This window comes from Callorhinus ursinus, unplaced genomic scaffold (assembly GCF_003265705.2).
Source record: "Callorhinus ursinus isolate GAN/ISIS: 27379988/994484 unplaced genomic scaffold, GSC_fseal_2.0 scaffold2, whole genome shotgun sequence".
In the NCBI taxonomy this organism is placed as follows: Eukaryota; Metazoa; Chordata; class Mammalia; order Carnivora; family Otariidae; genus Callorhinus; species Callorhinus ursinus.
The window spans coordinates 41,569,010-41,593,905 of record NW_027397064.1 but is presented as its reverse complement, the minus strand read 5'-3'; the positions used below and the strand labels follow the sequence as shown (position 1 = coordinate 41,593,905).

At 36.9% G+C, this 24,896-nt stretch overlaps 1 protein-coding gene across 6 annotated transcripts in view; it reads right to left on the bottom strand.

Moving 5' to 3' along the window:
• STAT4 (signal transducer and activator of transcription 4) overlaps positions 1 to 24,896 on the bottom strand; it is a 116,697-nt gene that overhangs the window by 29,864 nt on the left and 61,937 nt on the right. For 5 of the 6 annotated variants that reach the window (XM_073881079.1, XM_073881084.1, XM_025848415.2 and 2 more), the window contains 4 exons: positions 7,096 to 7,194; positions 4,713 to 4,805; positions 3,758 to 3,836; positions 336 to 421 (listed from right to left, as the gene is read on the bottom strand). In XM_073881079.1, coding sequence (XP_073737180.1) covers positions 336 to 421; positions 3,758 to 3,836; positions 4,713 to 4,805; positions 7,096 to 7,194 — 357 coding nt within the window. Of the gene's footprint in view, positions 1 to 335; positions 422 to 3,757; positions 3,837 to 4,712; positions 4,806 to 7,095; positions 7,195 to 21,998; positions 22,097 to 24,896 lie in introns of those variants that run through there. The other variant, XM_073881095.1, reaches the window with a different exon arrangement.

Here is a 24,896-nt window from a genome sequence, read left to right as displayed (position 1 = left end):
AACCCATATCAGCATATTAAGTACAGAAACTAAAACGGTCATGTCTGAAATAGTGGCAAATAAAAACCGGGTAAAATGTTCGCCTTGAAATTAATGGTAGCTACAGTAAATGTACTGCATAAGCAAGATAAATAAACTCTAGAGAGGGCCAGCTTTGTAAACTTAAGAAGAGAAGCACGGCAAACAGTATGGCACTCTTCCTAGAAACACTGCCGTTTATTCATTCAGCTTAAATAAAACTGAATGAATCCAAGAGCTTGATTCTTTTCAGTAGGAGCAGAATATAGGAAAAGGAGAAAAGTAGGCAAAAGATCAAATTAACGTTCTTCACTAACCTTTCTCTTGAAGTCGAGACTGTTAAGCATTTCTTGCAGAGTCAAAACTTCCTGATTCATTAGGGCATTGTTCTTGTCCCCCTGATCTGTGAAGGAAAAGAGGTGAGATTTAGAGTCCTCTCCAAGGCGAAGCTCTCTGTCCTGAAAGCCAAGTCTGCTGCATTCCCCATCCTTAAGTCCTAAGATACAAGAGACTAAATGCGGCCATTGCAGAAGAGCTTGAAAGTAAGTCCCTAACAGAAGACCCTTCCTCACACCATGCTCCTTTTTGGGGTGGTGAGAGGGTTAAAAAGGTTTTTGAAATGCATTCCTTTTTAGATACCTCTACACTAACAATAACCCTAGCTAGTTGGCATAAGTAGGAAAGGGGCCATCTTTGTACCCATTATTAAATCATATTTGATTCTTCCCGATCCCTTTACCCACCTGTTCCCGCTCTACTTTTTATTCAGGAATTACAGAAAACGCCTGGAAGGGTTGCAGTTTTATCCACTTAGTCTCATGAACTAATAAAGACTATCCTTTGCTTCCCCCCCCTTTTTTTCCCTTTGCAAAATGGGCTTGCCTCACAGTAAAACTAGAAGTAGGAAAGAATTACAGAGTAAGAAAAATCTCTGACTGAAAAAACCCCAAATGGCTTATCCTCTTAAATGGGAGACATGGAATAAACATTATATTCTTTAACTTGAACCTTTAACTTTATTGGTCTACAGCAAGTGATTGTTTATACCAACCCTCTTGTTTATGCAGAGTGAAAGTCGGAAATGCTGGTCTGACTCGAGTAACTGTGAAAAAGAGACCCCAAAACCACATTGTGCCAAATTTCTCCACAGAACAGCACTGAAATCCGGGAAATTATTCCTGGTTTTATTAATTCACAAACTTGCAAATTCCTAGATCCCACGTGTAGCAAAATTTTGCTCATATAGCCTTTTATAAACTCAAAACTTCATTTTCTAATACTTTTCAGTCTTCACCAGCAAGATACAACTTGTTTCCTGTGCGTCTTTCATTTCACTTAAAACATTTCATTTCACTTATAACCAACAAAATGAATACTTAAAGTTGATGTTAGTGACAGAATGAGCATTTTTTATTCTTCCTAATGCTCATGAAGCACTAATTATAGTAATTGTCATATATTAAGTCCAAAATAATTTTATTGTTTAATGTATTTTGTTACATCCTACTTCTTAAACTGGTGGTTCACATATGAGATTTCGGGTGAGACTGCTTCCTTTTCTTAAGATTTTATTTATTTATTTGACAGAGACAGACACAGTGAGAGAGGGAACACAAGCAGGGGGAGTGGGAGAGGGAGAAGCAGGCTTCCCGCGGAGCGGGGAGTCCGATGCGGGACTCGATCCCAGGACCTTGGGACCATGATCTGAGCCAAAGGCAGACGCTTAACGACTGAGCCACCCGGCGCCCTGGGTGAGACTGCTTTCAGTGGACTGTAACGCTTGGTGAAATTGGCAGTTGTAAACATTTTTAGGATCACGGATCCCTCTGATAAACTCTGATCATCCCCACATTTGTGCCCTTTCTTTTGAAGGGAAAAACTGTACATATAAGCAATTATGAACATTTTAAAGATTATTTATTTATTTATTTATTTATTTAAGAGAGAGAGCAAGCAGGGGAAGAAGGGACGGAGGGGAAGGGAGAGGGACAAGCAGACTCCGCTTTAAGTGCAGAGCCCAGTGCGGGGCTCGATCCCACGACCCTGAGATCATGATCTGAGCTGGTCACTTAACTGACTGAGCCACCCATGTGTCCCGCAACTACAAACATTTTAAATATTATTTCCTGGGAGTCAATACATCCTGAAGATGCCAGGAAACACATCACTCCTCACTTATGCCAAACAAGATTCCTATCCTAATATCTTCACTTTTAAATCTTTTTTTTTTTAAAGATTTTATTTATTTATTTGACAGAGAGAGAGACACACACAGTGAAGGAGGAAACACAAGCAGGGGGAGTGGGAGAGGCAGAAGCAGGCTTCCCGCGGAGCAGGGAGCCCGATGCGGGGCTCGATCCCAGGACCCTGGGACCATGACCTGAGCCGAAGGCAGACGCTTAACGACTGAGCCACCCAGGCGCCCCTATATCTTCGCTTTTAAATCTGAGATGAAAGTTAAGTGCTTGGTCACAATCATCCATACTTCCTTCCAGATGAATTTTAAGTTAACATTTCAACAGTTAAAGATGCTTCTGTAAATAAAAGATTTCTATCCAATTTGTTTTTAAAAATTATTTAAAAATAATTTTAGAATTACAAGAGTTGCAAAAATAGTAGAGTTCCCATCTGCCCTTTATCAGCGTCCTCTAATATCTTACATCAGCATAGTACAGTTATCGAAGCCAGCAAATTAACATTGGTACAATCCTACTAACAATCCTGTTAATCTCGATCTAATTGGAATTTCTCTGATCCTCCCACTAATGGGAACACACTTCAAATGATCAATCCTGTTACTTGTAAATTTTAGACCCTGTAAATATTCTCATTCTTCCTTTCTATTTTTTAAAAAGACATCAAATTGTAAACAAACTCCATGTTTAATCACAAAGATATAGTCAAACAATTGCAGCGTCCTTACATTTTGACATTTATACAGTTATTGAAATTATGTTTTTGAAGATTTTTTATGATATGGGAAAATAACTTAAAACTTCAGAATGCAATACACAAACCTATGTAAAGGACCTCAAGTTTGTTGCAAATAAATAGATATGTGTGTATTTGAATGCATGGGGAAAATGTTGTAAGGAGATATACTAACATTTTGACTGTTTATCTACAGATAGTGGAATTTTGTGATTTTATATTTTTTTAATGCTTTTGTCTATTTTCCAAATTTCCTACAGTGAATCATATTCTACCTATGATTAAAAAAAATTTTTTTTAAAGCAGGCTCCACACCAGTGTGGAGCTTGAACTCACGAACCTGAGATCAAGAGTCGTGGGCTTTATTGACTGAGCCAGCCAGATGCCTTATGTTTCTACTTATAATCTTAAAAAACATATTAAAAAACTCACCTAGGGATGACATTAGTAATTTCCTGATCATACCAGGCAACTATCATTACTTTTCTTAGTCATGATAATGATGTTTTGATTCTATAGGAGAATATTTTTAGTTTTTGGAGATGTGTGCTAAAGTAGGAGTGATTTCTCATGAGCTTTATAATTTATTTTGAATTGGCTGGTAAAAAAAAAATATAATATATATATATATGGAAAGAAAAGGAGGAAGCAAAATACTCCTCTCCTGTACTATCTCTTCAAAACAAAAACAAAAGCACTTCCCTTAGGGAGGTAGATCAATTTATCAGTTTTGTCAGTATGAAGAGGAAATCCCAGTCATGTTGTCTTTATGTCCCTAAGTAGGATTATAGACAAAATAAAAACTTACCCATTGTCTGAATTGTTTTATACCTGTAGTCAAATTCATCTTGAAGATCTTCTAAATATTTGGTGTCTTGTTCTGTCATCTTTTTACAAAAGAAAACATATTCACTCTGTTGTTTTAATTAAGCATGTCAGTGAAACATCATCATCAGTATTTCAAAGTATGCTGTTTGGTGCTTCCGGCCTCCAGTCACATACTGGACTAAGTGTATAGAACCTACATTTCTAAAGAGCAATACCCATGAACGCTGAATAGCACTGGAAGAACCAGACTAAATCTGCTTTTCCATTTGCACTTCTTGATCATTTGGAAATCTTTCAGCATCATGCCTCTTATTTCTCATTTAGTTCCAAATGATTCTAATGTCTTTTTTTTTTTTTTTTTTTTGCTGGAGAATATGGATACCTTTTCCCTTTTAGTTCCCCTGCATTAATGTACCAATTATCTTTTCACTTAAAGTCTCTATTCGAACCTGCTGTAGTTTATGGCAATTCAGTCTACATTTTTTTCCTCTCTCTACTTCTTAGAAAAATATCCATGTGTCCTGTGTTTCTGTTTTGAGATTTCACTTTGCTCTTCTCCAAACCTGGTAATGTCTGTCTGCTCATAATAGGTATTAAGTGCCAAGATCTGGGCTAAAGGCTTTTCTTATATTATCTCATATAGCCCTTCATAGCACTCCTGTGATGGTGGTCATCCTCACTTTTATAGATGAAGATGCAGAGTTTTACAATGTGAAGGTTTAGAAGCATGGAATTTGGTGGGGTAGGCCCAGTCTCCAGTAAATTGAAGCTGAAAGGTTTCCCCCCCAAGAAATCTTTTCTAATATAAACATAGTATGTGAGAGAGAGTTATTTTATTATCAAATTGCCCTGATTTCTGTAAGGGCTAACTTTGGGCACAGTTAGATGTTTGGGGGCAATAGCTAGACTTGCTTGGTTTCTATGAGCTTACTCACCTGCACACTATTTTTAATGGCAGCCACTTTGTGCTCCACATTCCTCTGCCTTTCTGAAACTGAAGAACTTTGTAAGGATTTCTCCAGAGGTCCCTGGAAAAAGAATGTCTTGAAATTTCAATGATATGAATAAAACAAGTTTATGATAAGTGTAGTATATGTAGTATACTTTGAACTGAGGTTTGAATTCATAGGATATGGAATACTACACAGCCATTAAAAATCATACTTTATTTAATGACATTTAAAGTAGCATTAAGTTGTTAAGAAGTAGAGCAAATTATAAAAACACCATGTATTTATGATCCCTCTTCCTTATATATATGTATGTATAAACAGATGGATATATGTATAGACATTTGTAAACTCAAGTACATAGGACTGGAAGGACACACACACCAAAACATCATCAATATGTAAGTGGAATCACACATGATTTTGTGGCTTAAACTTTTTTCCCTAATTTTCTATAACAGACCTACATTGCTTTTGAAATTCTCTAAAATGAATACATGTAATTTAAAAATGAGTATAGCGAAACTACATTGAATTGGACTTAAATTCAGAATTAGGGATGTTGACTCTGCTAGGATGAGATTTACTTTTACACTGGAACAGAGGGAGTTCACAAAAGAATATCTAAAAATGTTAGCCTAGTTAAATAGAAAGGTTAACCAACCTTTCCATGCACCATTTCTTGGTCATTCAAATAATATAACATTGAGTGTTCCTTAGATATAAAGACACTGAATGTGTTCCTTAGATATCAAGCCACATAGATACCCAGTTAGAATGTCAGCAACCTTTGCGTTAGAGGTTGGCGAGGAGCTACGGTTAGAAAGGCTGATGACTTGACTAAGCAAATCAGTGGTGGAACCTCAAGTAGAACTAATGTGCTTGGCTACAAATCAAGTGTTCTTTCAACTACACCACATTCTTCAGATTGGAAAAATAGTTCTAAAATCCCTCCCTCTCTCTCTCCATATATATATATATATATATATATATATATATATATGCTTCCATATATATATGCTTCCATATATTTGTATATTGGTTTGAAGGTTTGAAATTTTTGTGGTAGTATGGGGTACTGGCAGATTGTTTGTAGTTTCTAATTTGACTGATACCTGACATTTGAAGACAACACCCACACCCACACCCCCCCACACACACACTAAAATGACTGCAGATGAGAGGGATATAGAAAAGGATAGCTGAGAATATATGTGAGAATATCATATATTAGAAGTAATAGCATCTTAATTTTTACCCAAAATGCACTGAATCAAACTATATTTACTTTAGAAGCACTATACTTTAGATTTTAAATTAAATAAAAATATTATCCTTTATCTAAAAAAGAAGAGCAAATTGTTAAAATTCCATATTTTTCCAAAAACAACCATAACACGACAATAACTAAGTCTAAGCATTTTTTTTAAAAGATTTTATTTATTTATTTGAGAGAGAGAGAATGAGAGATAGAGAGCACGAGAGGGAAGAGGGTCAGAGGGAGAAGCAGACTCCCTGCTGAGCAGGGAGCCCGATGTGGGACTCGATCCCGGGACTCCAGGATCATGACCTGAGCCGAAGGCAGTCACTTAACCAGCTGAGCCACCCAGGCGCCCTAAGTCTAAACATTTCTAACAGCTCAAAAAAAGATACTTTCCTCAACGTTTAGAAATAAATATAGTGGTGTGATTTACTAAATTATGGAGGACATCATCTGGAAATTGATTACTTACATACTCTTTCCTTTTATAAGGATTAACTGAAAAAGCATTCCCAAGGACTTCATTGATCCCTCTATTTGTCTTTGATGGGGGCTCTGAATTCACTGAGAATAGTGTGATAAAATATAATCTAAAATACAGCAGGGCAAAGTACATTAAAACAATCAACAAGCAAGTATTTGTGGAGTTTCCATAAGATAAAATGTTGTGTGTGTAGTTTTGTACTGGTGGGGGTAGGAAATCGGGAGCCATAGAAGGTTTTGACAAAGATCAATCCCTGAGGATAATCATGCTGAGGGAAGCAAAGTCCAAATGGTAGTTAGGAATTCAGCTAGGAGGCACTTAACTATATTCCTCAACTGATATTGTAAGACCATGGACCAGAGTGTGACCAATGGAAACAGAAAAGAATGTATAGAGAGGAGTCAAGAAACAAACTCTAGAAAGCCTTGGTAATTATCACAGTATGAAGGCAGAGAAAGGGAATTACTCGAAGATGATCCTAAGATCTTGATTCCAAGTGATTGGAAGGATAGTGGCACCATTAACACAGGTAGAAGGAGCTGGTGGGGAAGAAGATGAGAATTTCTGCTTCAGAAAAATGGAGTTCCAAGTGATAACAAGACCACAAGTTCAGAAAATATTACCTGAATGGGCATGTTGGCTGCAGCCAATATTCTCCTCTCTTCCCTTAAACAATTCGAAATAACCACAGCTACGTGCATTGGATTTCCATGAAATTTTCCCTGGAAAAAAAGTGAGCAAAAACAAACATAAAAGCTTAAATATATACATCATATGAAAACATCACTACTTGTAAATCAAAAATAATCTCTCAATAAATATATGAAACTATTTGGGATTTGTTTCATCAATCTATTCTAAAGCCACAGAAACTTGTATTGTGAAATTTCTATGGAGCATATTGCTCTCTCTTCAAAAATCATTTTTAATAATTAAAAATAATTCTTGAGCACCCCTTAGGAAAGGCCCTGAACACACACTCGGGAGGATCCATTTATTTTAGGCTTAGGATAGGTTTTAGGTAAAAGAGTTACTTCTTTGTAAATGATTATGCACCGGGGTGGTCCCAGCTGTTCGCCTGTTCACTCTGTGCTCCATGGTAAGCTTAAAGCATTCTTTGGTCCCTGTTTGCTGTTGTTCATGTTGACTAGTTTATAACTATACGAATTTACTAGAGGGAGACTATCACACATTTCAGCAACAATATTTTTATCACACCTAAGCATACACATTTTTTACTACCTGGGCTAATGGTGCAGAACTTGGAACTGGCAGCCTTCGGGTTTAATTCAGCCGCTCGGTACGCCGTGTGAGTTAAATATTGTAATCCCTTCAGGAGGAGCATGTACAACTCACAGCTGCCATTGTGCCCACCACTGAGAAACCCAGGCACTAATAATTTACCTTACCTGCCAAGACCCTGTAGGAGTTTCAGTTGTCTTGGTTTATAGGACTAATCCCCAAAACACCATAATTTTAGTCAATAGTGTTAAACGTCTTTGTTAATAGACCTTTTCCAAGCCAGGGTTAACAGGAAGCTTCATAAATGTAGACAAATACATTTATTTAGTTTCCCTCTACCCTCCTCTCTGAAGGACGTGCTAATTATCTATGAAATTGTCAAATGGGTCAATAAGAGAAAAAAATAAAATAACAATCCATAAAGTGGAAAATTAACAATTAATCAAAAGGAAGATTATACAGATTGACAAACCAAAGGGTCTTTCAAGGGACGAAATGAGGTTGTAAACATTTTTATGACCTTCACTGCTGCCACAGTTTTATTAGATGATGCACAGTAATTAGGACTTCTATTTGTAAAACGAGGGTAAACAACAAGTTTCTGAGTTCCTGCTCTTCCATATTCTACAGGCTTCAAAACTTTTTCCCTTTTAAATCAGAAAGCTCCAAAGAAAAAAATAAAAATGAATTGACAGAAGCTCATAAGGTAAAGAAATGAAAATGATCTTTTTTATTAAGCAGAGATACCAAATTTCCCACTTCTGCATGCTAACAATTTCAGATCCTCTCTAGTTAGAATTTGTTCCTGTTGATTGTTAATTTTCCTATCTACTGATGTTTTCCATAAACCTTCCATTCAACTTCCCAAGAAAAAACAATGTTTTCTCATTTTGCCTTTATTTTGCAAATATTCCATTGTTAATAAATGGCTTCTTCTGGGGCTCCTTTGGAGGCTCTGTTACTTAAGTAAATTTGAAAACTCCTCTTCCGGTCCAAGATCTGGAGTTCCTCTAAGACCCTGAGAATCACCCTTATTTGTCCTTGTTTTTCTCACCATTATAGGAGCTTTTCCATGATCATTCAGATATTATCTTTCTACGTTTCTCAGCTCCATTGTGCACATTTTCCTTTTCCTTTCCTACTTGCACTGTTTACCTTCCCTTTCAGATAAGTTTCCCTTTATGTCTTAGAAGGTTAAACTATTCATTTTTCTCCCTTGTTCAGAGCACAGGATCACCACCATGTCCATCTAGGCTATCTTTTCACTTTCCTTTTGCATTTTTCCTAACTTAGTCCCTCCCTTAAACGTATGAGACAAAAACTTCTTATGGAAAATTGATCATTATAGACTCAAAACCAAATTAGTGCTTTTTATTTTTGTAAATATCAAAGATGTACTCACGTTCACCTTTCAGTTACCATGTATATGGACCTCAAAAAAAAAAAAAAGCAACCAAAACCAAAACCAAACCAAACCGAAACAAAACAAAAAAAACACCCCTGAGCGTGTGTTGGTGGGAGGAAGAGAACACCAGAGAGAAAAAAACTGCACATTTTCTGTTGTGTGTCTCTCTTGTCTCACGCATGTATAGTGCATATATCTTCTGCTCCGTGGCTTGACTTTTCCCAAGTGGCAATGAATAGAAGTTTCTATTTTAGTGAACTCAAACTTGTTAATTCTTCTCTTTATGGCTAGTGCTTTTTATGACTTATGAAATGTTTCCTAACCTCCAGTCATGGCGGTTTTTTCCCTCTGTTAAGTCTTTATAGTGTTGTCTTTCATTGTAATTCAGTTGGAGCTTGCTAATAATGAGAGGTCTTTTTCACATTTTTCTATACGGATACTCAGTTCTGACAAAATTTCTTGAACATTCTGTTTTTTCACCATGCTCTGCTGGGCCAACACTTTCATAAGTCAAGATCCACATGTGGATGGTTTTGCTTCTGAACTCTATTCCATCTTAGAATTCTATCTCTGTTTTGTCACAGCCTATCTTAATTACTAGAGCTTTATAACAAATTTTGATGTCAAGTAGGTTTCTTTGCATTTCCATATAAATTTTAGAACCAGCTCGTCAACCTGCGCACATACATATAACCATGTTGAGAATTTGAATGGCACTATATCTTTAGATACATTTGGGAGATTGACATCTTTATAATTGTATTCTAATCCATTTATTGGGGTCTTCTTTAATGTTTCTCTATTAAGCATTATAATTATCTATGGGAATCTTACACATTTTTTGTTAGGTTTATTTCCATATAATTGGTATTTTGATAACAGAATAAATAGTATCTTTCTTTCCTAATTGTTTTTGCTGGCATGTAGAAATATATTTGACTTCCATATATTGATTTTGAAGCTAGCAACTTTGCTAAACCCTTATTGACTCTAATAATGTGTTTTTAATATCTCAACAATTCTAACAATTTATCTGTAGACTCTCTTGGATTTTCCACATATATAAATCATATCTTGTGTGAATATTGATAACATTTTTTCCCTTTTCTAACATCTAACTTCCATCAGAATTTTACCTTCATCCTAAGTTTTACTTAGAAATGTATTGGTTAATTTCCAAACATGGGGGTTTTCTACTTCTCTGGTTTTTTAACTGATTTTTTAAAAGGATTTTATTTGTTTATTTTATTTTAGAGAAAGAGAGTGAGCTCTCGAGTGGGGCATTAGGGGCGGAGGGAAAGGGAGAGAGAGAGAGAGAATCTTAAGCAGGCTCCACGCCAACCCTGAGATCGTGACCTGAGACAAAACCAAGAGTCAGATGCTTAACCAGCTGAGCCACCCAGGCGCTCCTTAACTGATTTTTTTTATAGATTTAAAAATTCTAATCAGAGTAGATTTTCTGAGTGACCTCAACCACTTAAAATTTGCTGAGACTTGCTCTGTGGCCCGGCAGATGCACCTCTCGTAAGCTTGTGGAGAATGCGAAGTCTGCAGTTGTTCACTGCAAATGTCTTAACCAGGCTCATTAACCCAAGTTTGTTCATTGTTTTCTTCAAATTTCTGCATCCTTGTGGATTTTATTTCCTGGTTAATTTTATCAATTATTGAAAGAGGTATGTAAAAATCTATTCTGTGGCTTTTTGTCCTTGTGGTGCTGTCACACACATTCAGACTTACACATTACTAGTGAGTCAAACCTCCCATTTCTGTGAACTGAACTTTAATGATGCTTTTAGCTTTGAAGCAAAAATATAAACTATGACATAATGCTTTTTATCACTTGGAATTTTTATTTTGTACTTACTGAAAGGACTAGGTTTATTTCTATGGAGATATAAATATTTAAAATCACATAGCAGTACTGTGCATATATAAAAAGGGTAAATACATGTGAAGTAAATTGGTAATGTATTCCTAAAACTTCTTCATACACTTAGAATTCAAATTTTCTGAATCTCTTTTCAACATGGACTCATTGGAATTCATATTTTTCCATAAAATAATGTCCTCTGGGACATCAAAAATATCCATGAGGCAGCATTTCCTTAAAGTGTTCACAACTACTGTCTCCAGCCTGTAAGTTTTGATGCTGACGCTTTCTTGATCTTACCAGAAGTTCTTAATAGAAAATCTTCAGACAAGAACCAGGACTCACACTCCTTCTGCAAGCAGTCCTTATATGGTTTGTTGACAGAAACATTGAGGGATTGTAGTGGCCTAGTCATGCCATCATGATTAACAACCATATCACTATGCTTTTAGATGAAATTATTTAACTGCTCAGAGACATGTCCGTAAAATCACTGAAGACTAGAAAATACAGTAGGTTCCTGGATGTCTATTCCAGAAGACTTCTAACCAGCCCTTTATCAGCTCAACCATTAACCATACTCTTTGGGTCTGCTCCCAATAATATTTTAAAAGAAATTCTTCTTAGACATTGTTTAAATTAAATTAAATATGGCAGTAACTTCAGCAATTGGCAGGTATAAGATTACAGTGACACACCGCTTGTCATAACTCAAACTCATATTCTTAATCCCTTTAAAGATCCTTTTGCATTGACAGTGTAATTTTAAGTCTCCTCAAAGAAAACAAATTCTCACACCAGGCATTACCTATTTGATTAAACACATACTGAACTTTTTCCTCAATGGCATCATGCTGGAAGTTAAGTGTATTCTGTTCCAAATCAGCAGGAAGTTTCTGATAAATGGATATCATACATCTTCAAGATAGTTCCTTGCAATGCATGATTCATTTACTCTAGCTTCCTATCACACTGAGATTGCATTCACCTATTGTGAGGAATTTGGCAATTTCTCTTGACACTGTTGCTTTGTGTATGATAGGCAATCCTTTTGCATGAATCTCAATAACAAAATATAACATGACTTCTTCTGCCTATGTGCATCTTTCTTCCTTTCTTGCATCCTATAAAGCACTTTACTGTTACTTTCCATGAAAATATGGAATTTAGGATCATCCATCCAGTGACAAATAATTTGCTTAACAAATATCAAATTTATACCCTGCTGATTTGTTCCCACCCCATTATGCATACATGATAGCTATTTGTTTCAATCCTAAAGCAGTATTATACTGATGACACTTTAAACAGCAATTAAACTCAACATATGCTACGCCAACAGTGCACATCATTCAACTGAAGTGACAACAACACGAAGAGCTGTGACCCAATTTCACATCACAGGCAATGACAATGACATTGTGTTTGCCACCTGACAACAATAAGTAAGAGATGTTATTGATTATAAGATGCATTTTCATTTCAGAGATTAAAATGCTGAAAAAAAGGTGTCTTAGAATTAATTAAGTATGCTGTTTTATTCTTGTTCCTGCTTTATGCTAAATTCTTTGGCTTTCCTTCAAATTCCTCTTCTCTTGCCCTTCCATCTAATTTCTAATTTTGACTCATCACTAAAGAGGGACTAGTTCATCTGCTTTTTTTTCTCCCAAAAGGTACAAGGAGTACCAGAATCAGAGGTAAAGGATATGAGAAGTCTTGCTTAAAATAATCTCCTTCATTCAGGTGGCACAGAATCAGATTTCACAACTAGACATTCACTCCTTTGAGTTCTTTCTCCAAGGATCCCCTTTAAAATGCAAACACAGGAGGAAGAGTTAACACTATATTTAGTTAATTTCCTCTGCATTGTGCAAGAATGATCGGAGGTTGTTTTCTGGCTGCAGTGACTTGGCAACTGCAGGATGAAAGCAGTGGGTCCCAGGACAAATACAGGGAGAAGTTTCGGGGGCGCCCTGAATGAGGGAGGCAGTAGTAATCAATGGGGATGTGGGATTCTGCAGAAACACGTAACAAACAACTGTCTGAGCTTGGGTTCCTCCAGAAGCTGATCCTGAAATATGAATTCCAGTCCAAAAAACACAGTTATGGGAGGGAGGGTAACTGAGACAAAGAAAATAAGGCATCGGGAAAGGGGCTGTTATCAAGTCATTGGCTAAGATGGGCTGGGAGCCAATGAAGAACATGTGACAGAGCTATCTACACAAGGGTTGCGGGGGAATGGGGTATTTTTATACCAACTCTTGTCTTCATTAGCCCTGAAGCAAAAGAAATGTAGATGCTGGGACTGCACCACATTGAACTAAAATGATGAGGCCCAAGGGGATATGGGCAGGGTACCGCCCGCCTCTGCAATACCAGCTCTTCTCCCAATCTCAATGGTAGACATTTTGACTTCTCATTGGTTTTAACTACTTACAACCACATTATGCTCAAACGTTGACATTTCTTTTTGTTATGTTAATCACCATACATTACATCATTAGTTTTTGATGTAGTGTTCCATGATTCATTGTTTGCATATAACACCCAGTGCTCCACGCAGAATGTGCCCTCCTTAATACCCATCACCAGGCTAACCCATCCCCCTCCCCCCCTCCCCTCTAGAACCCTCAGTTTGTTTTTCAGAGTCCATCGTCTCTCATGGTTCTCCTCCCCCTCCGATTTCCCCCCCTTCATTCTTCCCCTCCTGCTATCTTCTTCTTTTTATTTTAACATATAATGTATTATTTGTTTCAGAGGTACAGGTCTGTTATGGTATCTCTGGGATATGAAGCAGTTGTCTCCAATTACGGAGTAAAATGTTTTCATTCACGTTTTTATTGGCAATCTGCGATCTACTGCACATTTCTGGTTGCCAGTTAGCTCTCCTCCCTTTTATCATCCCATATACTGCTGTTAAATCATTTTTATCCTTGCCCCATACCAGTGCCAAACACACTGGCCAATTTTTACTTGACAATATGCTCTCAGCTCCAGCCTTTTACTATTTCCTTCCCTTTATTCTGAGCACATGATTTTTCCAAATGGCTTCTACCTAGTATTTCCTCACTAGAATCATAAGAACATGTCTATGGTGGAAAAAACCCCACCAATTTGAACAAAAGCTGATCTAGTTGTCTTAAGGTTGATCTAGATGTAGAAGGATCACTCTAATAGATTTTAAAAAGCAATTATCTTTCATGATAATTAAAACCACCATGAGATACCACAACACATCTGTTGGAAAGGTTAAATCCAAAACACACTACACCAAATACAGATGAGGATATGGTACAACAGGAACTTTCAAAATGGTATAGCCACTTTGGAAGATAGTTTGGCAGTTTCCGACAAAGTTAAACATACTCCTACCATAAAATCCAGCAATCATGCTCCTAGGTATTTACCCAAATGAATTAAAAACCTATGCTCACACCAAAACCAGCATCCAAATGTTTATATCAACTTTATTCATAACTATCAAAACTTAGAAGCAACCAAGATATCCTTCAATGGGTGAACGGATAAACAAACTGGTACATCTATATGATAGAATATTATTCAGTGATAAAATGAAATGAGCTATCATGCTACACAAAGAGGAAACTTAAAACCATTGTTAAATGAAATAAGCCAACATAAAAAGGCTATGTACTTTACGGCAAAACTATGGAGACAGTAAAAGGATCAGTGGTTGCCAGGAGTTGGGGGGCAGGGAGGGAGGGAAGGATGAATAGGTGGAGCAGAGGGGATTTTAGGGCAGAGAAACTTTTCTATATGAGACTGTAATGGTGGATATATGACTGCAAATAAGACCCACAGAACTGTGTAACACAAAGAGTGAATTCTGACGTAAACTATAGACTTTAATAACGATGTATTTTTTATTCATCAGTGGTTATAAATGCACCACCCTGAATGCAAGATATTAATGACGGGGGAAACTCTCTGGCAGGGGTGAGGGGAGGCTAGGGGAGTAGATGGGAACTTTCTGTACTTTCCACTCAGTTTTTCTGTAAACTTAAGACCACTCTAAAAAATCAAGCTTATTTTTTAAATCATCTTATTGAAGTCACAGTTCTTGCATATCCTCATGCTATTTCTCTTGGCAGGAATGAACAAATTCAAATGAACAGAGTTGCCTGCCTTTCTTGCTCAGTTAGTTTTAAATCCTCTCATCACCACGAAGATTATCTTGGATAAAAAGGAAGTGAGGTATAGAGTCTCCATGGATAGAAATGATTAATGCCTTATTTCTGTTTATGCTGATAATACATCCATCTTAAAACAAACTAGCTAGAAATTAGCTGCAGGTATATATAGCTTGTCTTAGCTTATTTTTTCAATGAAAAGAAAACACTTCTTAAAGGAATCAAGACGTTTTCTGTAAATTCTGAGTATATTTCCTGAGCCATGTTCTGTATCTGTGAAGGCTCAACTCATTCTGGACAATTGCTCTGCGAAGCAGCTAGAGAGCTCTCTAATAAACTGAGGGGACCTGGGTTTGTGCTGATACTAGCTGTGTGACCTGAGGCAAGTCACTTTTTAACCTTCATTGCTTTAATTGTCCTATTAGTCAGTTGGGATAATAATGCTTGCCCATCATCATAGAGTCACAGTCAACATGGCAGACGTTTGAGAAAGCTTTGTAACTTGTAAAGCGCTCTATAAACATGAGTTTTCTTTGTTGCCTTTTTGGGGGTGTTAGGAGAGTTTAAACCTCACAAATGGCAAGTCAAATAGAAGATAAAAATCTTCCTGTTGGTTTCACAGAAATGAATGAAGATACTGATTATAAAGACAATAAAGACTGAGGAAATATATTTACACAAATATAAAACTCCAGAAAAAGGAAGAGTATGTATTTGGGGCTTTCAGAACATTAGACAGTAAGGACTTTCTTGTCATTTCTTTAGGACTAACTTGTGCATGCACATAAATACATTCAAAGCTGCTTTGAATAGAAAAAATTAACCCACAAGCTAGCAATTAGAAATAATAATAGTATAGTGCTTTCACTTGAGCATAATTCATACAATCTTTGGAAGAAAATAATTAACACTACACTCTCTAGGCATAGGAAAAAACCTGGAAGGAACACATCAAACTCTCATTGATGATTATCCTTGGGGAAATGGGGTTGGGGGGAATGGAAATTTTCACTTTTACCTCAGTTCTTTGGCATTATTAGAATTTTTTTAAATAATTGAGCATGTGTTACATTTATGATTAAAACTAAACAAGAAGTGATAAATTACATGTATATACTTCATATCAGATCTTTCTCTTTGCTTGATTTAGGCAAAGGTTTTTGTAAAACATGACTGTTGGCTTTGAAAGGAGGAAAAAAGAGAGTTTAGAGCCTAGTTAGATCATTATGCTGACTAAAATTCAGTGCTCCTCGGGAATTCACAGCCTTGTAATTAAGAGATGAATGAATTGCTTAATTCAAAATGACAGGAAGAACACAAGGTAGATGTTAACAAACTCTACTAACATTTTTATGTTTGAACATAACTATAATAGAACCTGCCATTTACTGAATATCTATTATAGGCAGGGGGCTTTATAAGCTTTGTTTTTAATGCTGACAGTGACCTGCAAGGTACATATTAGGAAGCCCAGGGGTTATGTCATTTGTGGAAAGTCATAGAACTGGGAAGTTAGGGGGACACCTGGGTGGCTCAGTCGGTTAAGTGTCCGCTTTCGGCTCAGGTCATGATCCCGGGGTCCTAGGATCGAGTCCCATATCGGGCTCCCTGCTCAGCGGGGAGCCTGCTTCTCCCTCTGCCTAAAGTTCTCCCTGCTTGTGCGCTCCCGTGTGCCCGCTCTCTCTCTCTCTGTGACCAAACCAAACCAAACCAAATCAAATAAACAACCAAACAGAAAAAACCCAAACAAGCAAACAAAAAAGAACTGGGGAATTAGGAAGAAGAAACTCTTCAAATCTAGGTGTGTTTTATTCTATAAACGATGACCTTGCCAATTCATTACTGCCTTTAAAAAAATGCATTCCTTTTTTATTTAACCAAACCCTTTGAGCCACGGCTGCATTTAATTTTATTTTCCCTGGAAATTATAATAGTTTCTGTGATACATCTGTTCAAGGACTAACCATTCTTTATTGGAACCTCAAGATAGCTAGCCACAGTGGTAAAAATAGACAAACCAACAGAAAATGAGCATGGGTTTGATTACAAAATGATTAAATCACTTCCTGAGACAACTGAGGTCTTAATCCCTTTGGCACTTATGCTTACTTTTGATAGAGGCAATCTGCCATGGACCCTGGGTGTCCCTGCATGAACTTGCTGGATATGGCAAGAGTGCAAGGCCCTGACCATTCTTTACTCATTTTTCAGGGTTGTATTTGCTGCAAGCAAACTTAAGTGAGGTAAAAAGTCTCCCCGCCAGGTAAAGAGCAGGCTTGCTTCCCCTACCTATAAAAACAGTGAATTCCTCAAGTTTAGTGTTCTTCTCCTGTAACACAATCCACTGAGTGTGCAGACAGCTATGATGGGCCCAGTGCATCACCCCAGGACTTGGGGCACGTGGGGGAACCAATGGAAATGAGCATGAAGCTCAGACTACTGCTTTTGCTGCATATAATAAAGTTATTTTCTCTGATCCAGAGACATGTTTTTTTCTAGCACCCATGAAAACAATAACAAGCTCACTTGTTAGCTTGAAAGGAGAATAAAATCCCAGGCCCTGCACACATCTTGATACCTACTTGTGTTGTAAAACTTCTCACACAGCAGTTCCATTATTTATTTCTATATCTGATTCCCCATGTAGACTCTGCATCTTTCAAAAGCAGGGATTGGGCTTCTTCAAGACTAATCTTGAAATACCTATCCCCTTATAGGAACTTCATAAATGCATGCTGAATGATCAAATGATGAGGTGAATAAATTACAATAATCTCCTCCTAACTGAAATAATAGAAAAAGCATATTATTCAATCTCTGTGTTGGTAAAGGCCTCTGTCTTTTTTTTTTTTTAGAGGGGGTGAGAGGGGCAGAGGCAGAGGGAGGGAGAGAAGCTTAAGCAGGCTCCATGCCCAGCACAGAGCCTGAGGTGGGGCTGGATCTCACGGCCCTGAGATCATGACCTGAGCCGAAATCAAGAGTTGGACATTTAACTGACTGAGCCACCCACGGGCCCCTAGGCCTCTGTCTTTAAATCCTTCCGGAATTTTTATTAGTCATGTGTCCCTAGTAGCCAGGAAGATGAAACTAGAGTCTTGAGCGTACTTGGAAGAGGACAGCAGGTAGGAAATACTTCTGGAGATGGCAACTTGGCTTCTCAAAGGCCTGATGGGATCCACACCCTGGTTGGCCAGTATCATCAGTAGTGAGGCTGCCTTGAGGACACTTGAACCATGAGGGTTTTCCCACGAGTGGGTTCATACCCAAGCCGAATCTCCTGCTTTCTGTATGGTAAGACACATCTTTTATTGATAGTAAAGGAATTGGTGTCCTGGGCTTATGTCTGGTGAGATCCTTTGGTCACCCTTTCACCTCTATTCTTGTGATAACAAGGATACATCTTTATCATAATTACAGAGTATTTAGACAAGACTATAAAGACAGGAAAATGGAATATTAATTTATCACGAGAAAATTAACATAGGTTCAGTGGGGGAAAAAATGATTATCTAAAAAATCTGTCTGGTATACTTGCCTATATCAATCCAGAAGAGAACATTGGCTCTCTCTGAGAAGAATTCTATCTAGATTGAGACTTACTTTTTTTTAAAATGTTAGAATAAAATTTAGGAAAACACATATAATTGAAGAGTTGGGAGACTTGTAGCCATAGTAGGAGCCCCAGAAACTATATTAAAAAAAAAGATGCATTTTTCACTACACTTGAATGCTTTTTGTATGGAAAAAGATGTCATAAAGCCAAAAGACATATGATAGACTGAGGAAAATATCAATAACTCATATCAAAGAGTTATTTACCATGAAATATATTTTTAAAAATACTAAACATTTTTTATTGAAGTATAATTAACATAATGTTATATTAGTTTCAAAGGTGCAGTATGTTTCAGCGATTCTGTACATTTTTCAGCACTCATTACAATAAATGTACTCTATCTATCCATTTCAACCCCCCTGCTCCCCCCAACACTTCCCCTTTGGCAACCACCAGTTTATTCTCTGTATTTAAGAGTCTGCTTTTTTTCGGTTCTTTTTAATTTGTTCATTTGTTTTGTTTCTTAAATTCCACACATGAGTGAAATGAGAGAAATGTCTTTATCTGACTTATTTTCCTTAACATTATACCCTCTAGGTCCATCCACGTTGTTGCAAATGGCAAGATCTCATTCTTTTTTTATGACTGAATAATATTTCATTGTATATTTATACCACATCTTCTTTATCCATTCATCTATGGATGGATATTTGGGTTGCTTCCATATCTTGGCTTTTTAAAATAAAGCTGCAATAAACATGGGGGTGCATACATCTTTTTGAATTAGTGTTTTCATTCTCTTAGGGTAAATACCTACTAGTGAAATTACTGGATTATATTGTACTTCTCATTTTAATTTTTTGAGGAACTTCCACGTTGTTCTCCATTGTGGCTGTACCAATCGCATTCCTGCCAACACTGCACAAGGGTTCCTTTTTCTCCACATCCTCCCCAACACTTGTTTCTTGACAGGTGTGAGGTGATATCTCATTGTGGTTTTGATTCATATTTCCCTGATTTTTAGTGATGTTGAGCATCTTTTCATGTGTCTGTTGGCCATCTATATGTCTTCTTTGGAAACATGTCTACTTGGGTCCTCTGCCTGTTTTTAAATTGGATTTATTTGGTTTTTGGTGTTGAGTTCTCTAAGTTCTTTATATATTTTGGATACTAACCCCTTATCAGATTTATCATTTGCAAGTTTCTTCTTCCATTCAGTAGGTTGCCTTGTTGATGGTTTCCTCTGCTGTGCAAAAGCTTTTTATTGTGATGTAGTCCCAAAAGTTTAGTTTTGCTTTTGCTTCCCTTGCCTCAGGAGACATGTCTAGAAAAATGCTTCTACAGCTGATGTCAAAGAAATCACTGCCTATGTTCTCTTCTCAGAATTTTATGGTTTCAGGTCTCACATTTAGGTCTTTAATACATTTTGTATTTTTGTGTATGGTGTAAGAAAGTGGTCCAGTTTCATTCTTTTGTATGTAGCTGTCCAGTTTTCTCAACATTTACTGAAGAGACTTTTCTCCACTGCATATTTTTGCCTCCTTTGTCACAGATGAATTGACCAATTAAGCATGGGTTTATTTCTAATATATCAAGAATCCTTTGAAATTGATGAGAAAGCCCAAGAGAAGAAAGTAAATAGGAGAATGACAAAAAGCGCATCCAAATAACCAATAAATGTGAGAAAGGATGCCCAGCCTCAGTCAGAGAAAAGCAAATTTAAGATGGAAAGAGAGGTATTATTTCTCAACCATCAGGTAGGCAGAAATGAAAAAGAATGAAAATACCTATTGCTAATGGAGATATGGGGCAGAGTGTCCTCATACACTTTACTGATGGAAATGTAGATTTTACAACCTATTTGGAAAGCAATCTGACACTATCTCCTGAAATTTAAAATACTTATTATGCCTTTGACTAGCAAGCCCATTTCTAGGAATCTATCCCATAAAAAGAAGAGCACTAGCCCATAAGAATGCATGCACAAGGTTGTTTGTTACAACACTGTTTATGATTGAGAAAACCTGGAGGTAAAGTGCTTGCTCATCTAACAGGAATGGCTCAATAACCGAAGCACATCCACTCCATGGACCATTTGCTACCATTAAAATCTAGAGATTTCTGTGATGTAAATTTTGGAAAGCAGAGAAACGAGTAATAAAACTTCATTTTTGTAAATGACAAAATCTTGACTTCCCCACTTACAAAATTCCATAAACACACACATAATACATAGGGGATAAATTGTACATTTTCCTATTTTATTTAAGTAATCAGGTATAGGCATAGAGGAGCACACATTGGTTAACAATGATATCTTTGGGGGTGAGGGCATGGATGGAGATAAGGGGAAAAAAGAAAAAAGTTTGTAATCAAAAAGCAGCATGTATAATCCCTAATTTATGGTAAATTCTATGAGTGTGTATTCGGTAAAAGCATGAGAAGGCAGTGACCAAAATTTTCATGGTGGTTATCTTGTTTTGGTGGAATTTCAGGGGATTTTTATTTTCTTCTTAGACTTTTCATTGTTTGAATACTTATAAAGATTTGTATTATTAAGCAGTCAGAAAAAAATTTAAAAACTATTTTCACAACAAAAATTCCATTGGTAAAAACTTTTATTAGTTTACATATTGGACAAAAATTAGAAAATTAGAACTCCCGCCGCAAAAGCAGAAAAATCATTCCAATCTGAAGATATATAACCATTCTCTGAAGATTGTTGACATTTACAAAGCAACCCTCAAAGTGTCCCTGTAAGTGTACATTGAACAAAAATCTGCAATCTATTTTGAACTGCAGTGGAGATATTAATACAACCTATCTAGCAACTGAGAGAAAAGGAAACTGAAAAATTGCTAATTTAGTTTATAAATAATGGAAAGTGAGTGCCCAAATGACCTATCACTCAACTGTGAACAGGAAGCCAGTTTGCAGACCCAATTCTAACACAATGAATCCTACTGTTGGTTTCCAGATGCCCAAGGTGACACTTCAAAGTGTTCTTTAGACAGGACTAAAATGCAAGCCACACTAACGTCTTTATGCTTAAAGTATCTTTTTCTCTAAGGGCACTTCTAGAAAAGATGCTAACCAGGTAAAATTTGTCCCTCAGTGACAGAGACTTTGAAGCTGACTGGCTCTGGCTTCCATGACTGTTTCCACTTCCAGCTTCCATCAAAATGTTTGATCTCATTCCCTTAGTTTCTTGCTCACTTAGAGCTAATTAAATATAGTCACTTTCTCCTATCAGCTTGGATGCAAAATCCTATTAAGCTGTATGGGTTTCTCTATTTTATTACCTCAGGACCTTGGTCACTTGCCATGCCGAACCAGCAGCATTTGTACAAGGCCTTTGTGGAGACATGGTTTACCCAGAAGAATGCCCTGGAAAGTCCTCAGGATTTGACGTCAGAAGTCAAGGTTTTACCCCAGTCCTGCCATTAACTACGACATTAAAAAAAAAAAAAAAGCTACATTACCTCACTGAGCCTTGATTTCCTCCCCTATGAAATCTGTACCCTTTCTCTCCTAGGTTGTGAGAATCAAGTGGGATGTCTGTAAGATCCCACTCAATCATTAAACAAAGGTCATTTATGTTTTTCTCTGATTGCAGAGGTAAAATACCCTTTGAAGAAAATTTTAAAGTGGAAAAATCAGTGAGAAAATACAATTACCCATAATCACAACATCTGGAGATAACTGATGTTAATATTTTGATGTACCCATTTAGTTTATTTTCTCTGTGTATATATTTACATATGTTTATACACACTTTAAAAAATAAAATTCAGAGCACATCCTACATGTCATTATGTATCTGCTTTTCCATTTAATTGATAATCATGTCATTAAAACCTCTACAATATCATTTGTTTAGCATTGTAACTGTGTAATAACCATCTACAATATCATTTTAATAGCTGTTAAAAGGTTATCCTAGCCCTAGTCTGATTTGTTTAATAAATTCTCCACTGTTGGCATTTAGATTATTTGCAATTTTCACCATTAAAATGCTGTGATATACTGTTAAACCAACTTCATCAAATGATAGCAGTTAGATCTTATTCATTTGTTTTTGCCTACTTGGTACGTCAGAAACAGAGAAAAGTGTGTTAAAGTGTCCCACTACTACTTGACTTATCTCATATCTTGTGTTTATTATAACTTTTGCTTTACGTGTTGATTCAAAACGCTTTGTTGCTTACTGATCTGTGAATGGTAGATGCCTATTTGAAATTGTCTCTTACAGTCATATTTGTCCTGATGATGGTTTTTGGACTGGAATTTAACATTACCTACAACCTCCTAAACATCGTGAGCATTAAGTGAGATGTTACATGTCCTTAGTACTTAGAAATGTCCTTAGAAATGTCAGCTATTATATCTCATTTCTATTTTATGATGTTCTGATCACATCATACATATTGACCGTGCTTTCTTTTTTCTGCATTTGCCTGATGGATCTTTGCCTTGCCTTTTACTTTTAACTCTTCTGGAGCCTCATTTTAGGGGTTGCTTGTAAACAGCATGTTATTGAATTTTCTGTGTTGATTCTAAGTGAAAATCTTCTTGTTTTTAAAGAGTGCTTAATCCACTTGGGATTCGTTGCTGCTTTTAATAGATTTTGTTTTACTTTGTCACCTGGTTCTCTATTTCCTTCGCCTGTCTTGTGCTATACAGCCCATACTTCTTTTCTTTCACCTTCTCCACTATTTTTGGAAGGTATCCACATAGTTTGACAGGCTTCTAGCTTTACCCTTTGATTTTATCAGAAGTTATTTTTGCACCTAGTGGATCTCCACTGTGTTTCCACCGTAGCCACTTGGTGGGTGGTTTCACGTTCGTATCTGCTCCTCTCCCTGTGCACTGCGGGGTTGAAAGCTTGGGCTGGGTTATGCACAATTCCCAGTGGCTCCAACTCTAATTCCGCCATTTTCACTTGCACTCCAACTCTAATTCCGCCATTTTCACTTGCACTCCAACTCTAATTCCGCCATTTTCACTTGCACTCATCACAACACGCCACAGCTGCATGACATTGTGATTGAAACCTCATTTATAGTGTCTGGAGTAAAAGGTAAGCTTTTGAAATTCCACGTCAGAATAAGGAATGTAGGATACCTTCATTAAATCTCCCGACTCTACCTCCAATTTTTTTTTTTTTTTGGCAACCCAGAAGAGTATTCTTCTATCTATATTTATATTCATTTTGTTTTGTTTTGCTTTTAAGTAATCTCTCTACCCAGTGTGGGGCTCGAATTCACAGCCCTGAGATCAAGCAATCAAGAGTTGCACGCTCTACCGGCTGAGCCAGGCAGGTGCCTCTAAGAATGTATTTTTGACTGTTATTTTTATTCCATTTGTTTTGGTCTCTTTAATTATGTGTGGGTTGGCCTTTCTGTCTCTGTTTTTCATAATCTATATTTTCCTCCACTTCCCTACATTGTGTGCTTCAAGTGCGCCTCCCACATTGCCCGTTCATTATTTGTGATATCAATTCTATCCTTTCCTGGGTCCGACACAAATTTAATTCTACCCCAGTTTCTCTTTTTCCCTCCTGAGAAACATTCCCAATCTTAGGTACCATCTCTTCTTTTCATATTATGCTTTTGAATTTTTAATTTCAATCTATTTGCCTCTTTGAGTCTTTGAGAGTCATAGTCTCAAACCTTGGTTACTCTCCATGGAGACAGAACAACTGCTAGTGTAGGAGCAGGTGTTGGAAAAGGAAAGGTAAAAGCAGACTTGGTTGATAAAATATATATAAAAGACATATTTAAATCGCCACATAAGAAAGAATAGGTTGTGGGAAAATACTTTTTAAAATCTAACGTCATGATGTGTAACTAGCTGAAATCCGACTTCTCTCACCACCTCCTCTACCACTACCATCCTTGTTTAGCCTGGCTAAACACGGCAGCCAGAGCAATCTTGTTAAAATCTAAGTGGGGCCAAGCCCTCTTCTACCAAAGCCGTCCAGTGGTTCTCATCTCAAAAGAAACGCCAAAGTCTTTACAGTTTCCTACCCAAGCCAAAGTCATGAGTGGATGGCACATACATTATGCATCATATTCATGCTGATGTATTCATTAAAAGGAAAAAAGGATAGTTTGTACAGCTACCAACTCCCCTCTTCCAGTTGATTATGAATACATGGGGGATTGCTTGAAATAACACTCTTTGTCTTCCAGATTATA